This window comes from Tenrec ecaudatus, chromosome 1, assembly GCF_050624435.1.
Source record: "Tenrec ecaudatus isolate mTenEca1 chromosome 1, mTenEca1.hap1, whole genome shotgun sequence".
Taxonomy (NCBI): Eukaryota; Metazoa; Chordata; class Mammalia; order Afrosoricida; family Tenrecidae; genus Tenrec; species Tenrec ecaudatus.
In genome coordinates, this window is record NC_134530.1 from 57,263,911 (window position 1) to 57,279,736 (window position 15,826).

Genomic DNA, 15,826 nt, shown 5'->3' on the forward strand with positions numbered 1-15,826 from the left:
AATTCAAATCCAAAGTTCTTTCAGGCCAAGAAGCCCTCTCCTAGCATCATCTCTCCCTATTCCTACAGGTTAGAGGACGAGGTCCCTGAAGACAAATCCAGGACTTCAGGAAGCATCAGTTTAGGGACAGACACACAGTAGAGCACTGACAGATGGTGACTTTCACGACATGCACCTCAACACTGAGGTGGTGCAAAGGGCCCCTCTCCCTTGGTCCCCTTCCCTTGAAACCAGCATTCCTGAGACCCCAGGCACATCTGAGTGGCCGCAGTGCCTTGACAATGTCATCCCTCGACAGCCCATAATCGCCAGGAAGAAGAAATGCCATGAAGATCCCCCAGAGGACCTGTCTCTCAGTCCTCATCCTCAAACCCAGGCTTCCTTGTTTGAAAACGCAGAGCGCATGGAGCCACACTTGCCGGGCCGCTCTGCTCCCTCTCCCACCCGGCGGCTTGCTGTGGGCGCCCAGCTCTCTGGGGCCCCAGAGCAGCCCTCACAAGTCTTCCACCTGAGTGAAGATCCTCAAATGATTTTCTAAACCACTCCTTAAAGTCAAGGTGTCAGGGAAAGTCTTAGAGCGTTCAAATCATACCCCCTGCCGCTAACATTTCCCAAGCATGGCTACCCCTCTCTCCTGGTTGGTGGGGGCTGGAGATTGTCCCTGGATGGAATGGTTCAATGGTAAAGAAGTCTTGCTTTTCATGTGGGAGACCCAGGTTCGATTCCCGACCAGTGCATCTCATACCCAGCCACCATCTGTCTGTGAGTGTATTGTAAGCTGGTTTTAGGAGAGCTTCTGGACTCAGCCAGACTAGAAAGAGAAGTCTAACTATCTACTCCCAAATTATCATTGAAAACTCCATGGGCCACAACAACCTGGCCATGCTGCTCATGATGGCAGCTAATAAGACACAAAGTGACTGACTCTGTTTCCCACATCGTTCCTCCCAGTTCTCTGCCTGGCGCTGCGCCGGGTTCTCCCGTCTTATCCTGGAAGGATGTAGTTCAGAAAGGAAGCTCCATCCTCCGTCTGTGTCTTTACATTCTGAAGCCCTGCCTCCACCCTGGCCAAACCCTGCCTAGCCAGACTCCTATGCCCCACTCCTGCCTGAACTTGGTCTCTGCAACTCTCAGCCCCCTTGTAGCTGAAAGTCCCGAGGGGCCCCTGTGACTGTTCCCGTCTCTCTAGGTCCCCAAGTGCCCAGTGGATTCCAAAGCTGACACCAGGGCCCCAGATTCTAACCACATCGGTGAGTGGCGACTGTCGGAACGCATGTCATTTTATTCTCTTCAGAAAGGGCGATTTGCTAAACGTGTATTTGATCTTTAAACCTCTGTGAGGATTTTTACATTAATGAACTCAAGTCATCAAAAATGCTTAGTCAGACCAAACAAAGTCATTTCTTATGGTTTGAAAAATATTATCACTGTGGTATGACCCAACTCCCCAACTCACACGCCAACTCTTAGATATTGATGGTCCATGATTGGATTGTCTGGATACTCACTTCCCCAGTCTTGAGAGGCCACAGTCCTCTTATGTGTGGAACTCAGAGGCCCACAGAAGCCCTTCGATGCGGGTGGAGGATCAAGGCTGAGACCGGCCCGGAGAAAAGCGGAGCCCGCGAGGTGAAGAAGTGGGGCGGTGAGTGCTGGGAGTGGAAGACGTGACACCTCCGAGAAGACGGAGCCTGTGATTCCCCAACAGTGACCGTGCCTGGTCTTCCCTTAGCTAGACACAATTCCCTCACCCTTGCCGATCCGCCGTGACCCAAGACTTCAGATATGATTTGTACAAGAAAGTATGGCCAAGGCATTCGAGAGGTTATGAGTTATCTCCCTATAACAGAGTGCTCAACTCTAACCCTTTCCCCCAGAGAGTCACACTGCAAAGATGACTTGATTCCCTCATTGCTCTCAAAGCCCCACCCAACAGGAAGGGATGTTAGAAATTTCATTACATTCTGTCAAGGCCATGACTTCCCACAGCACTCCGATGCTGATACAGACTCTACAACCTTATGCCCGTGTGGTCTTTTCCACCTGGCTCGCAGGATGCTATCCCCAGCAATGTCAGAGAGGAGGAGGCAATCCCCGTGTCTCAGCTTAGTCGGCCAAATGCCCCAGTGGCCTCCACCTTGCTCTCAGGGATCACGAAAGGAGGGTAAGATGACATCGAAGAAGGTCCATGAATGCCTCGACCAATCACTCTCAGCGCTGCAGTGTGTGTTATAACCAGAACTGCCCCCACGGAATAAAAGAAACCAACCAAAATGAAGCTGTAAGGTCTCAGGGGTGGGGTGGTCCCCAGACTTGCTGGGAAGTGGGGTCCCCTGACTCTCTGTGGGGCCCTCAGGGCGGCCGTCTCCTCGCTCACTTACACACGCAGCCTGGCTTCTTAGCAGACCACTGGTTATTCTTTTGGCACGTGATTGCCTTCTGCCCCACTAGCTCAAAGGCAGGCTGGCACTCAAACTTGAGTGTGTCACCATGGTGGAACCGAGCGCCTTCTCTCCGACCATAGGCAGGGACACCAGGGTCACCGCAACTGCCCTGCTCGATCTCTGAAAGACAAGAAAACAGAGACAAAAGGTGACTGGGTATCGCTCTGGGAGCAGGGGGTTGACCCTACCTGTTCTGCTGCACCTCTGCCCTGAATCCACGCCAGGGTGGCCGAGGAGGAGTGTTCAATTCCACTATTGGAGATTCACCACAAGAAGCCCTGCCATCTCCCGCTTAAACGCAATAGGATGGATGGGCCTCCCAGGTATCGAGTATCCGGTCTTCTGTGTTCACACAAGTAATCTAGATGCTTGGCTATTTTCACTCGGGGAAGGTGATTACCTGTCACAGCAGGTAACACGTCCAATGTTTGGAGACTTCTTTGCTGAACTTGACTCTGCCTCTAGGTTACAATCACCACTGGCTCAATCTTAAAATGCAGACAGCTTATTCCTGAGCGGCAAGGCAGGCGACGCAGAGAGGGCAGCTGATCTTTGCTGCCTGCCTTTCCCACAACCCGAGATTAAGCGAGAATCAGACTCACCGCCTTCTGATAAGGAAGTACTGCCATGAAGATATTTTATAATTCGGTTTGAGCTGAGAGCAGGTGAAACACAACAAATGACCCCTAAGTGTGCTTTTCAAATTCATTTAGTTCAACAGTTGCAAGTCAGACATGGAGTGGGTTCCGAGGGAGCTATGGGGGCCTGGGTTTTGTGAGCCTTGCCCGTCACCGTCTCATAGATGTCAACGAGGATCCCCCAGGAGAGGAGCCTGCTTGGCCAAGTCTCTGGAGGCTCCTTTGGGTCAGCCAGCAAGTGATGGCCCCCATTAGGCCTGTCCTGAGTGCTATGATAGAGGAAGAGAGGATGATGGAAGGAAGGAGACAGAGAGGACGATGGGAAGAGAAGGCAGGGGAGGAGGGGAGGAGGAGGAGGAGGAGGAGGAGGAGGAGGAGGAGGAGGAGGAGGAGGAGCTATGTTCCCAAGGAGGGGTGTCTTGCAGGAAAGATGGGGCTAAAAAGCAAAGTGGCAGATGGTGGGCGAGGGCTCTGAGAGTCCTGTGACTAGGGTGATATCTTCCCAGGATTCTTGGTCCAAAAGAGATGCTGCTTTTCATGGGATGCTGGGAGCCAGGTCACGGAAATTGTGACGCTAGCAGGGGTGATTCTGCATAGGCAGAAGCTCCGTTCTGCTGGGCTTCCAGGCGATCTAAGCTGCTGTTTGTCCCCCGGGCGCTGCCTCGTATGGGCTCTTGTTTGTGGCGTTCATGTTACCAGGACCTCTAGCTCTGTTTTACGACCTAGTGGGTAAGGCATTCCATGCCTGGGATTGTGTGTGGGTGTCATGTAGATCAAGCCTCTTGGGTCCTGCAGTGCAGGGAGGCCGGGGAGGAGGAGGACTGTGTGACCAAATCAACAGGCTCCAGGCCTGAGGAATCCCAAGTGCAGGTCAGTTCTCCAGCTTCTTATCTCATAGACCTCCTTGTCCTCAGAAAGCACATCTGAACCCTCCGCAAAGGCAGCTTCCCTCCTGCTCCGGGACGAGTGGGGAGGGATAGACCAAGCCCACACATTTCCAGGACCGCCCAGTCTTGGGAAGAGGTCTCTTTGCTCCAGGCCCCAGTTTCAGGACACCCGAAGGTGACCTGGGATGCAGCTGCAGGACCCTCCTGCCTCCAGGGTGCCCCCAAGCAGGTTCTCTCTAGGTGTGGGGATTGCTAACTCAGGGGAGTCAGGCATTTCGAGCTGTGCTTCCAGTCACCCATAATCTGAAGCCAGAGCTGGAGCCTGTTGCCGAGGATCCTTCCCACAGGGCCCGGCTTTAAGGGTTGTTAGTGAGGGCGCAGGGAGTCCTTGGGCGGTGCCGCCAGCCGTGTGCTTGGCTCCTAGCTGAAAAACTGAAGGTCCGAGGCCACGCAGAAGTGCCTTGCAAGAAAGTCCTGGCGAGCTGCTTCTGAAAACTGAGCCACTGACAGCTCAGACAGACACACAGGGGCCACGGGAGCAGGCGGCAACCTGGCAAACTGTGTGTTGTCAGGAAGCTGCTCATTGTGCAAGTTCGGCCTTGCACACGTGCCCACACCCACTCAAGTGCTCCTTCCTTCAGGGACACAACTAAGACTTGTGCAGTGAGTCCCTGGGCCAGAGCTGGGTGGGGTCTCTGTTCTCAAGGAATGAGAGGTTCTCAAGGCCGGCTTACTGACAAGGAAGCGGGAATATACGGCACAGGGTACCAACTCAAATGGGAAGCACCAACTCAAATGTCAGGCATGGCAGGGTGGGTGGGTCAGGAGAGTAAGGGTCTCCCCTCGAGTATACAACGGGCCACCAAAAAACCCCAAATTCAGCCACCAAGAAACATCAGAGGTTAGTGCAATATTTATTTTCGAAAAGAAAAATGAATGTCCCAAAAGAAAATGTCTACAATGAAGCACATGCCAAGATTTTAAATGAAGTCTGCGGTGGCAGGCTTTGGCATGACCACCTGGGTGTAAGTGGATCACCAGGCGTTTTTTCTGAGGTGTCTCTGGGTGGACTTGAATCTTCGCCCCTTGGGTTAGCATCAGATTGCATTTTCAACTCCAGGGGTGGAAAAGAAAGGCTCAATTGTTAGCCAAGGGACAGAAGGAAGTAAGCATAGCCCGAGGGCAATAGAGAGGCCAAGGGCAGCATGGGGAATGGGAGTGGGGGGAGGTCCAGAGTGGGAGTATTGAAGGACGGAGGTCCCTGAGCAAGACCTGTGCAGGTGACATCCCAGAGGTGCTGAACAACCAGATCTGCGGTGGCCATAGAATAATGGGCTAAAAAGAACTGAGATGACCAGGGCACTAGGAGGCAAGATGATAGTGAGACATGACTTAGCGATGACGATACTAATGGGTGAGGGAGGGTAGGGTGTGACAGAGCTTGAGCTGACAGGGACTCAAAAGAGATGAAGTGCACCCGGAGGCAGTAAGGCACAATCCCTCAGCTGTGAACCTAAGGAGGGATGGCGAAATGAGCTACCAGCCCTCGATGGGACCACCTCAGTGGTGACCTCAAAGGGAAAGTCGGACTTTGGGGAGCATTTGTGTTCAAGGCATAGGAGGTTTGCTGACCAAAGAACCACGGGTTATGGAGAGGAAGAGGGGTGAGAGGTAGGAGGGGCTTGTCCCTTGGACATCCCTTTTCCTGGTCTGGGTCTTTGGGGCCTTCTCCCCAAGCCCAGGGTAGCCCTCTTCCCCACCAGCTGCGAGCAAAGGGACTAAGCCCCCAATCCTTCTGCAGAGAATTCCTTGTGCTCTATTATCCAGCCTCAAAGATGCTTGAACTTGGGCCTCTTGGTCATGTGCTGACCAAATCCCGGCCCAGGATTGCAAAGAGACAAAGAAAATTTTGTCTTGGAGCAAGTCATGCATGTAATATCCTATTATTGAGGTTAATATAGTTCTATTTTATAAGTTTTCTTTCTCTCTTTTTCCCCTGTGCAAAGGAAGCGAGGGAACACAAGCTTCAAAGACGTCTCCAGTCCCATCATGACTGAAGGCTGCCAGGCTCACGCGCTCCATGACTGAAGGCTGCCAGGCTCACCGCATGGTCTTCTCCCAGGCTTTTCCATTTCTGTTAAGAAATTCGAACCCTCTCTTATGACGATGTCTTTACCAAAAGAGCCACATCACGTGACTCCATAAGTTCGCTGACTGACTGATGCACTCCACGTGGAGGGAGGCCTGCTGCCTCCGGGACAGGACAGGTGGGACTTCCTTCCTTTGTCCACACCTGTCTTTGCCCCTCCAGCCTGAGCTGCAACTCACTCTCCGCTCCCAGCTCGGAAGCCAAGCGTCCACAGTACAGACCTCCCCTCCTCCAAGACACTTTTCCCTGAGGACGCATCTTCGATCCCTCCCTCCCCCTTCCTTGCTCTCCTCACACCCTCGTCTTTCCCTTCACAGCACGGGCAGTCTTCTGCAGATGCTCATCTAGTCATTTCCAGAGATGATTTACTGATTGCTCTCCCGGACACTGGGCAGTGAGCAGTGGGAAGAACGGGCCAACACTCTCTCATCCATGGCGCTCACAGCCGGCTTGGGGGCAGGAAGAGGCTGACCTACCAACTCAGCCCCTTCCCTCCTAGCTGGCTGCCAGGTCTCCTCCTGGTTTCTTTCCTCCCCACCCATGAGGGTGCGTCTTAGGAGGGCAGAGATTATGTATGATTGACTGTGGTGCAGCCAAGAGACACGGGCTGTAACAAGGGCTCCGGCCCGGGACCGTCTGTGAGGATGGTGCAGGCCCACGCAGTGCTTCATTCCGGGGTGCACAGGGTCACGATGGGTCTGAGTGGATACAAGGGAGCCTGACAACAACAAACACCCCCAGAGCTTAGCACTGAGCCTGGAACGGAAGGGACGCTCTCTTTGTCCGACGCACAAGCCCAGCTCCTACCTGTCGCATGGAAACTGTGGACCGCCAATGACCTCTGCACAAAAACAAGGGGAAGGTCAAGGATGAGGGCAGCGGAAGTGGACAGACCTGACCATGCAACCCGTGGGAAATGAGAGGAAAGAGCGCCTGTCTTGGGCTGGGAGAGGGGGGAAAGCTTCCTGGAGGCTGTGGCAGGCCCGAGCCCGAAACCTGGAAATCAGTCTGGGTTCTGCCCTTTGCCTTCCTGCCCAGTTCTCACTCCCCGCCACATGTTGGCTAATTCTCCTTTGCCCACTCTGCTCTTCCTCCCTTCCTGCCCTGCCTTAGCTCAGCTCCTGCCCCAAATGTCTCACCTGGCGGATTGCAACAGCTTCCTGGTGGCCCTGCTGTCTCTGCCCTCCATTCCCTGCTCTGCAACGCTGCCTTACTTCGCCATCCTGCAAATCTACTCATGATGCGCTCCTCTTTGTTGATTCCCTGATGCCTTCCCATAATTCACTGTTTAACGCAATTCACCTTAACTCTTTGGCCTGCTGGGGCCCACCCCAATCTCCACCCTCATCTTTGAGCCTCCCTTCCTTGAGCTTTACCTGCTACAAAACTGGGTGACCGTTAGTGAACCAGCATTGTGCAACCATGTAGACCAAGAGAATGGCTTCGCCACTCCAGGCCCAAGGGAATTCCAGGTACCATCCCAGACCTGTTGGGAAGCATATTAAGGGATTCCATCCCAGCGCCTAGTCAGTACCCAGGGAACTTTCACGCCACATGCCAACACCCTGGCCTTGCCTAAATCTCACACTCGCTGCACTTCCTGCCGCGGGGTGATGGCAAGGAGACTAGAGGGCAGGAAACAGCACCCCTGGGCATCAGTGCCTCTCTCTGCACATGGCTTCTGTGAAAGGGATGGATGGCGTTCTTCATCCCCCACTCCTTCCTGCAGAGCACTTCGTGTCAGGGACAGAAGGAGGCTGGGAACAAAGGTGAGTGCGGACAAGTGGAGCATGGAGGTTGCCGTCACGCTGTCTGCATTAGCAAGCTCTGCAACTTAGCATTTGCAAGAGCCTATGTCTTTCGAGGGCAAATCGCATCTACAAGTTATTTCTGGCCCCGCTTTCATGCCGCAGCACCCTCCGTCGCAGGCACCCTCACACCCGGGAGCCAGAGCAGACGTGCGTGGAGAGTAGCTCCCGCGGTGGGTTTCTGAGCAGAGGCAGATGCTGCCTGCCTTCAGCTGAACTCTGGGTCTCGGTGCCCAGGAAAGTGTTCATGGCGCCATTGAAGCGTCATGAGTACCTTAGAGGCGCTGCTCTTGTCCTGACTCTGGTTGGAACGCTTGAGCCTCCCAGCTGAGGAGAACCAAACAAGCAGAACGAGAGGCGTTCTGAGAAGACAGACAGGAGGAGGCTAAAAATGGCCAGAGGCCATGCTAGGTAGACCATCGGGGGAAAGTAGTGTCCACAGTAAATAAGGATACTGGCCTGCTGCCTGGGGTCTGCTTTCAAAGTTCTCTCCATTACCCACAGCCCCGCCCTGCCCAGCCCCGCCCCGTCACTGCAGGAGTCTCACTAAGGCCTCTTACTAGAGTTTAGCTCCGGACCAAGGGGCTATGGGCACTGCCTACAGAGGCTGTCTTGCCCATCTTCTCCTTACTTGGTTTCTCTGAAACGTCTCCACACATTTATTTCTATGGAAGGTCTCCCCTCCGTTCTACCCACCCAGAAGCTTTCTGAGCTCGTCTACGGTCTCCCGCTCAGGGATATCGGGAAACCCTCCTTTTCATTCTCCAAGCAAAAGGCAGTTTCCAGGCCCAGTTCTGCCAGGAAGCCTGTCTTGATGTGCCCAAGGAAGATTGGCTGTCCCTTCTTGACATTTCCCCACTTTCCAGCACTGACTACTGCGGTGAAGACAGACAGTGAATGAGGGGAGGCAGCTGTTTCCTCCCGGGCCTTGCAGCTTCAATGTCCTGGCCGGTGTGTGCAACATGTACCATTTTGGCAAGTAAAGAGATGGCCGGATTTCTGAAATGAGCCTGTTGGACCATGGGACATCCTTTCTGCCTAATCTCTCCCTTCCTACTCCTCCATGTCTTCAGAGTCAGGCTCTTTGCCCTTTCCTCTCTTGGGCCAGCCTTTCCAGCTGAGGCTTTAGGTGGCCAGAATCCAGGCAAAGACTCAGGAAGCAGGGGGACGCCCAAATTTGATGCTAAAACTTGTTAGCAAGTTGTGTGTAATTTTATAATGTTTCTGGTAAATGCTAATTGCCTGCTCCTTAAATATTTCTTGTTCTACTGAGAAGCAAAGCAATTGCAACTCTGAATGTATTTCCCGCAGCTGGCCACCCCAGGGAGAGGGGCTGAGTTCTCAGGCTCTGCGTGCTCACATATTAAGAGAGTCTAAGCTCCCTTCCCCACGTTCCGCTGGGTTGGGCTGGAATTCTGCCAAGCAGGAGAACGGGAAGAAAGTCTTAGCAATAAGTCCCTCAACTTGCAGCCTCTTGCCCCTCATAGGAATCATACTTTTGGTGGTGGTGGTGGTGGTGATAATGGAAGAAGAGGTGGTAATTGAGGTAGTGGTGATGGAGGTGGTGGTGGTGGTGGTGGAGGTGGTGGTGGTGGAGGTGGTGGTGGTGGTGATGGTGGTGATGGTCGTGGTGGTGGTGGTGGTGGTGGAGGTGGTGGTGGTGGTGATGGTGGTGATGGTCGTGGTGGTGGTGGTGGTGGTGGAGGTGGTGGTGGTGGTGATGGTGGTGATGGTCGTGGTGGTGGTGGTGGTGGTGGAGGTGGTGGTGGTAGTGGAGGTGGTGGTGGTGGTAGTGGAGGTGGTGGTGGAGGTGATGGTGGTGGTGGTGGAGGTGGTGGTGGTGGAGGTGGTAGTAGTGGTGGTGGTGGTGGAGGTGGTGGTGGTGGTGGTGGTGGTGGAGGTGGTAGTAGTGGTGGTGGTGGTGGTGGTGGTGGTGGAGGTGGTGGTGGTGGAGGTGGTGGTGGTGGTGGTGGTGGTGGTGGTGGAGGTGGTAGTAGTGGTGGTGGTGGTGGTGGTGGAGGTGGTGGTGGTGGAGGTGGTGGTGGTGGTGTTGGAGGTGGTGGTGATGGTGGTGGAGGTGGTAGTAGTGGTGGTGGTGGTGATGGTGGAGGTGGTGGTGGTGGTGTTGGAGGTGGTGGTGATGGTGGTGGAGGTGGTAGTAGTGGTGGTGGTGGTGGTGGTGGAGGTGGTGGTGGTGGTGTTGGAGGTGGTGGTGATGGTGGTGGAGGTGGTAGTAGTGGTGGTGGTGGTGATGGTGGAGGTGGTGGTGGTGGTGGAGATGGTGGTGGTGGTGATAGTGGTGGAGGTGGTGGTGGTGGAGGTGGTGGTGGTGGAGGTGGTGGTGGTGGTGGTGGAGGTGGTGGTGGTGGTGGTGGAGGTGGTAGTAGTGGTGGTGGTGGTGGTGGTGGTGGTGGAGGTGGTGGTGGTGGAGGTGGTGGTGGTGGTGGTGGAGGTGGTAGTAGTGGTGGTGGTGGTGGAGGTGGTGGTGGTGGGGTGGTGGTGGTGGTGGTGTGGTGGTGGTGTGGTGGTGGGTGGTAGTGGTGGTGGTGGTGATGGTGGGTGGTGGTGGTGGTGGTGATGGTGGTGGTGGTGGTGTGGTGGAGGTGGTGGTGGTGGTGTGGTGGTGGTGGTGGTGGAGGTGGTGGTGGTGGAGGTGGTGGTGGTGGAGGTGGTGGTGGAGGTGGAGGTGGTGTGGGTGGTGGTGGTGGTGGTGGAGGTGGTAGTGGTGGTGGTGGTGGTGGTGGTGGAGGTGGTGGTGGTGATGGTGGTAGTGGAGGTGGTGGTGGTGGTAGAGGTGGTGGTGGTGATGGTGGAGGTAGTGTTGGTGATGGTGGTGGTGGTGGTGGAGGTGGTGGAGGTGTTGGTGGTGGTGTTGGTGGTGGAGGTGGTGGTGATGGTGGTGGTGGTGGTGGTGGAGGTGGTGGTGGTGATGGTGGTGATGCGGTCAGGTCTGTTGGGGGTGGAGTAGAAGTGCTATACCGGAGAGGCCTCTGCCCTTGAATGTCTGGTGTCCTCCTATGGAACCCCTGAGCCCAGCAACACTTTCATCCTGAGCCAAGCCCTCCATCCTTAAAGGGCTTCCCAGGAGGTCTGCGAGGGGCCAGAGGTAACTCGGGAGCTTTGCGCAGTGGCTTCAGGACTAGGGATGCCGAAAAACAGGGCAACTTTTAAATGAACCATTATCAACCGTCAGGTCCTGTGCCGTGTGCTCCACTACACTGATCCCCTGTGCGTAATAAAAACCCGGAGAGTGTTAGTGATACAGTTGAGTCTCTTCGTTATCATGATACCAATGAAGGCGCAACAAGGTGAGGTTCATATTGATGAGCTGAGGCTCAGAGACGAGGGAAAAATGGCTGCGGACCACACAGGCAGGCAATGGCACAGTCCAGTCAAAACATGGGCTGGTGGGGCGTCAGACAGTATGTGGGGTCTTTGGGGGCAGTGCTTCCCAAAGGAGCTGATACCGCCCCCCTGGGAATGATCCTGAGGGGCTGCAAAAGCAGATGCCTGCACTTTATCTGGTGCCGTAGTGGTGGGGTTACTATGCATTGGGATGCCACCCACAAGGTCGGCAGTTTGACACCATCAGCCTGTCCTCAGGAGAAAGGCGAGGTTTTCCACTCCCTTAAAGTGGTACATTCTCAGCAATCCACAGGGGCAGTCCCGACAGGACGCTATGAGTCAGAATCTACTTGATGACAGTGAGTGTGCGTACATCTTACCCTGGATCTGGGGTGAGAGTACAAATGGTTTAAATTGCTGGAGGGGGTGACTGTGTTGGGTGGTTTTTCTTCTGAAAACGAGGCACCAGGTAGGGTCAATGAGTTTGGGAATCTATGCTCCTGAGGACCAGGAGGTGGTAAAAGGGGTGACGAGGAATTGAGCAGGGGCCAAGGAAGGGTGTCTACTTGTGCCTGTGTCAGAAGTCCTCAGGACCATGTGCTGCAAGCTTCTCTGAGCCCTTCTTCTGTGCTGGGCACTCGGCTGGAGGACGGTGAGATTAAGAACATGCAGCCTCTTCCTGGGATGGACTCCTAGGGCCCAGAGCTGGGTTGGGAATGCTATCCTGGAGAGCCGTGGGATTACTTATGCTGTTTCCTGAGGGCCAGCACAGGGTGGCATTGCAGCTTCTTCTTTAAAGAAGAGGGAATTGGGGACCAGGTCCGGGTCCTAAAACCATCATGCTTGCATTTGATTGGAGGAATGCTTTGGCTTCTACAAAGTTTCTATAAGGAGGTGAAATCTTATAAGTTTGGTGGGTGGGTAAGGAGGTACCGAAATAGTAAGGAAAACACAGGACATGGAGACAGAAAAGAGAAGGCCTGGTCAGGTGGCATTACCTGATTGACTCTAGATGGAACAGAAGCCACCATATGGTGTGAGCAATGAATGACAGGGAACAGAGTTCTGCAAGCTAATGTTTAGCTTCAGTCTCCCTACCTCCCCTACTCCCACCCCCATCCCTGAAAGAAGGCTTCTAAGGCCTGAAAGAGAAGGAGTGGAGGGGGGTCAGAGTGCTCCTGACTGGGCAGCCCCTACTGTGCCTGGGTGGTCCCTGTGGGCAGCCCAGTGCTCCAGGTGGCATGGAATGTCAGGACCAGGAAGCTTCCCCCACAGCGGAAGCTCTCAGCAGACATTAGACAAGGGCAAGTCCTCTTCCCGGAGGACAGTCCTTCAAATGTTTGGACACAGCTCTCAAGTCTCCCCCGAGTCTGTCTTTCTCCTGGGCAATCATTGAATGTGGGGGGGGGGGTTAACCTTTCTCTTGGGGCTGAACCCATGTCCTTCTATCTGTGTCTCCACATCTAAGCTCCATTCTCTGATGCCTAACTCCAGAGTAGCTGCTAGTGCCTAAACTCTTGAGCAGTAAGACAGGACATTAGATTAATTTCCATTTACCTTCTGTTAATTTCATCAACAGCTCTGCTACTCAGAATCGTTCCCTGTATTCCTTCTGTTGGTCAACTAGCATTTTCTCTTTTACGATCATGATATTTATGTCTTATCCCCAAACCAATCCACTCCAAACGCATTGCCAATGGAATGATCTTTGGTGATCTTTGGTGATCGGTGGAGAGCATTCACCATCTGCACTGCCCGCGGAATCGTGTCTGGGTACTACCAGCTGTCATTGAGGCGTCTCTGTTTCATAAAGACCCTTTAAAACTCCCTACCATTGAGTTGATGCTGACCCATAGCAACCCAACAGGACAGGGCACCTGCCCCTGTGAGCTGCCAGGACTGTGACTCTGTATGGGAGTAGAGAGTCTCATGTTTCTTCCACAGAGCAGCTGGTGGTTTCACACGGCTGATCTTGACATTAGCAGCTCAGGGCGTAACCACTCCGCCACCAGGGCTCCTTATTTAGACTCTAATAAAACTGCCCCACGGGGTTTCCAATACCATCACTCTTTGCAGAATTAGGCTGCCTTATGTTCCTCCCGCAGAGTGGCTGGCAGGTTCGAACCCCCTCACGCTCAGTGGTCAGCATGATGCTTAAGCCACTCCCACCAGGGTTCCTCTGGCAACAACCTAAGCATCTGAAAGACCTCGCTCCTTTTCCTGATGAAACCTTTCGCGATCTTGTCCCGCAGCTCCCCTGGCTCTGTCTGCAGTCACCATCTTGCTTTCGTCCTGTACCTGCATCCTCCCTCCTTTGCCCCCTCCTGGGAGTGCAGGCCCCTTGAGATGAGGGTGCAGAGCTCATGCACCCACTCCCCGAGGGCTGGTACAGAGGCCTGGCCTCAGCAGGAGCTCAGCAAATATTTGGGGGGTGGGGAGAAATGAGCAGGCACCTCCTTCTATTTTAGTGGCCATCAGTGTTAGCACTCATTAGCCAAGAGGAAGTGTGCAAGAAGATGGGTGGGTAAGGTGACGGAGAGGGGGGGCCGGGAGGGGGGCCCAGAGGTGGTTGTGTTCTGAATGCCTGTTCCCACAAAGAGCTGAAGGCCACTCTCATCTGCATCCTCCTCTGGCTACCCACCATGGTGTGTGCCTTGCTGTCATCCACACTGGGCTATGGCTACAGTCCAGGAAAGAGGGTCGGTGGGAAACGATTGCCCCCCACCAGCTAACAGGTGTTACTATTTATTTATTCCCCACCCCCTAACCTCCTAACAAGTTTTAAAAATAAGGACGGTTCAGAATTTTTAAAGGGCTTTTTAATGGTCTAAGGACCCTCCCCCCCCTTGCAGGAGCCCTGGTGGCATGGAGGTTCCTTGTCGGGCTAACTGCAAATAGCAGGCTGAACCCTCCAGAAGAACTTGGGGAGAACGATGAGGCTGTCTGCTCCCGTAGAGAGGAAAAGTCTCAGAAACCCACCCGCAGGGATACTGTGCTCTGTTCTACAGGGTGACTGCCTCAGAGTCTATCTGGTGATGGTAAGTCTTGCTTAAGAAGAGTCTCTGTGGGGCCACAGCATGCTGGGCTGCGAACCAGAGGCTGAAGTCTGAGTCCACCTGCAGGTGCCTCAGAAGAAAGGCGTGGTGATCTAATTCCAAAAGACAGCTGGTGGAAACCTTAGGGGCCCTTGCTCTGCCCTGGCCTTGTGGGGCTGCTTGTCAGACTGGGCTCCGCGCTGTGCTGGTATGAAAGGGAGATCTGGAGCAGGCATGACTAGGGGCTGGAGCTGATGTCTGTGTTGGTGCCGCGAGTCCAGCCTTGTAAGTGAATGGCTCAAAAGGAGCCCTGGTGGTGGAGGAGGCTCCTGGAGGGGCTGCTAACTGCAAGGTCAGCAGTTCGAAAGCGCCAGCCACTCTGCAGGAGAAAGATGAGGCTGCCTGCTCGCGTGAAGCGTTACCGTCTCGGAAACTCACAGGGGCAGTTTCACCCTGTCCTATCGGGTCGCCAGGGGTCAGCATTGACTCAATGGCAGTGAGTTTTGTGTTGTTTAATGTAATCCTCAAAGCAACCGGGGGACCCATTGAAACAAGAAGGAAGATGGGCCTCACAGAAGCCCAGGAATTTGCCCAAGGAGGGGGAAGCCAGTACATAAGGGCACGGCCAGGATTTGAACCCAAAGCTTCCGACTCCAAACCCAGAGCCCCTGTCCCTGCCTCCCCAGGCAAGACGTTGTCCTTCTCACCAAGGGCAGTTACCTTCGTAAGAAGCCTTGAACCCCAAGGAGCTGCCACTGCTGTCCGTCTGGAAGAGAAGCCACATTTGATGGTTGGTGCTGACAATCAGATCTGGGACCGACGTACCTGTCAGACTGTCAGGGCAGAGAGATTTAGAGGGGTGCACCCCGCCAAGTCACCCACAAAGACTGCCCACGCAGCTACACCTAGAGGAAAGCCAAGGTCTCTGGAGGGCAGGGGGCTCCTGGCCCCCCTGTGTTTCTGGAACAAGCAGCATGTGCGCCACTCGCTCGGAGGCTCGGTTCCTCGCCTGAGCCTCCCCACCTTACAAACCCCTGGCTTCCGGAGAGAGATGTGCACCCTCATTTGCTCAGGGCATACGATGTTACTGCTGCGTGCCACGCTGTGACTGGCTCACAGCGACCTCAGAGGACAGAGCAGAGCTGCTCTGCGGGGTTTCAAGGCTGCTGCTGTCTTCCTGGGAGCAGAACATCATCAAGGGCGTTCCTACCGCAGAGCGGCTGGGGCGCTCAAAGCACCCAACTTTCTGTGAGCAGCCGGGGATTTGAACCCTTTCACTCCCACCAGGCCTCCTCAGGGGCAGGGATGGCAGGATGCGAATGTTATCTTGGGAGTGCCTACACGCCCCAAGACTCCCCATCTCCTCCATGACCTGTACAGCAGGGCAGACCTGGGCGGAAGCGCACCCTCTAGTGGGATGCGTGGGTATTGCTTAAAGAGGACATGGCCCTTCCTTCCAGGTGAGAAGCCAAGCTGCCTGTGCAGACACCTGCTCTACCCACAGGGACAGTTCTACTCTG

At 54.5% G+C, this 15,826-nt stretch overlaps 1 protein-coding gene across 4 annotated transcripts in view; it reads right to left on the bottom strand.

Moving 5' to 3' along the window:
• CSMD2 (CUB and Sushi multiple domains 2) overlaps positions 1-15,826 on the bottom strand; it is a 781,206-nt gene that overhangs the window by 326,490 nt on the left and 438,890 nt on the right. For 3 of the 4 annotated variants that reach the window (XR_012785340.1, XM_075553737.1, XM_075553731.1), the window contains exons 12-13: positions 15,027-15,139; positions 2,382-2,564 (exon numbers count right to left, since the gene is read on the bottom strand). The exons of the other annotated variant lie outside the window; for it this stretch is intronic. Coding sequence is in view for 2 of the 3 variants with exons in the window: in XM_075553737.1 (XP_075409852.1) it covers positions 2,382-2,564; positions 15,027-15,139 (296 nt within the window). In the remaining variant the exon portion in view is untranslated. The remainder of the gene's footprint in view (positions 1-2,381; positions 2,565-15,026; positions 15,140-15,826) is intronic. 4 annotated transcript variants of the gene reach the window in all.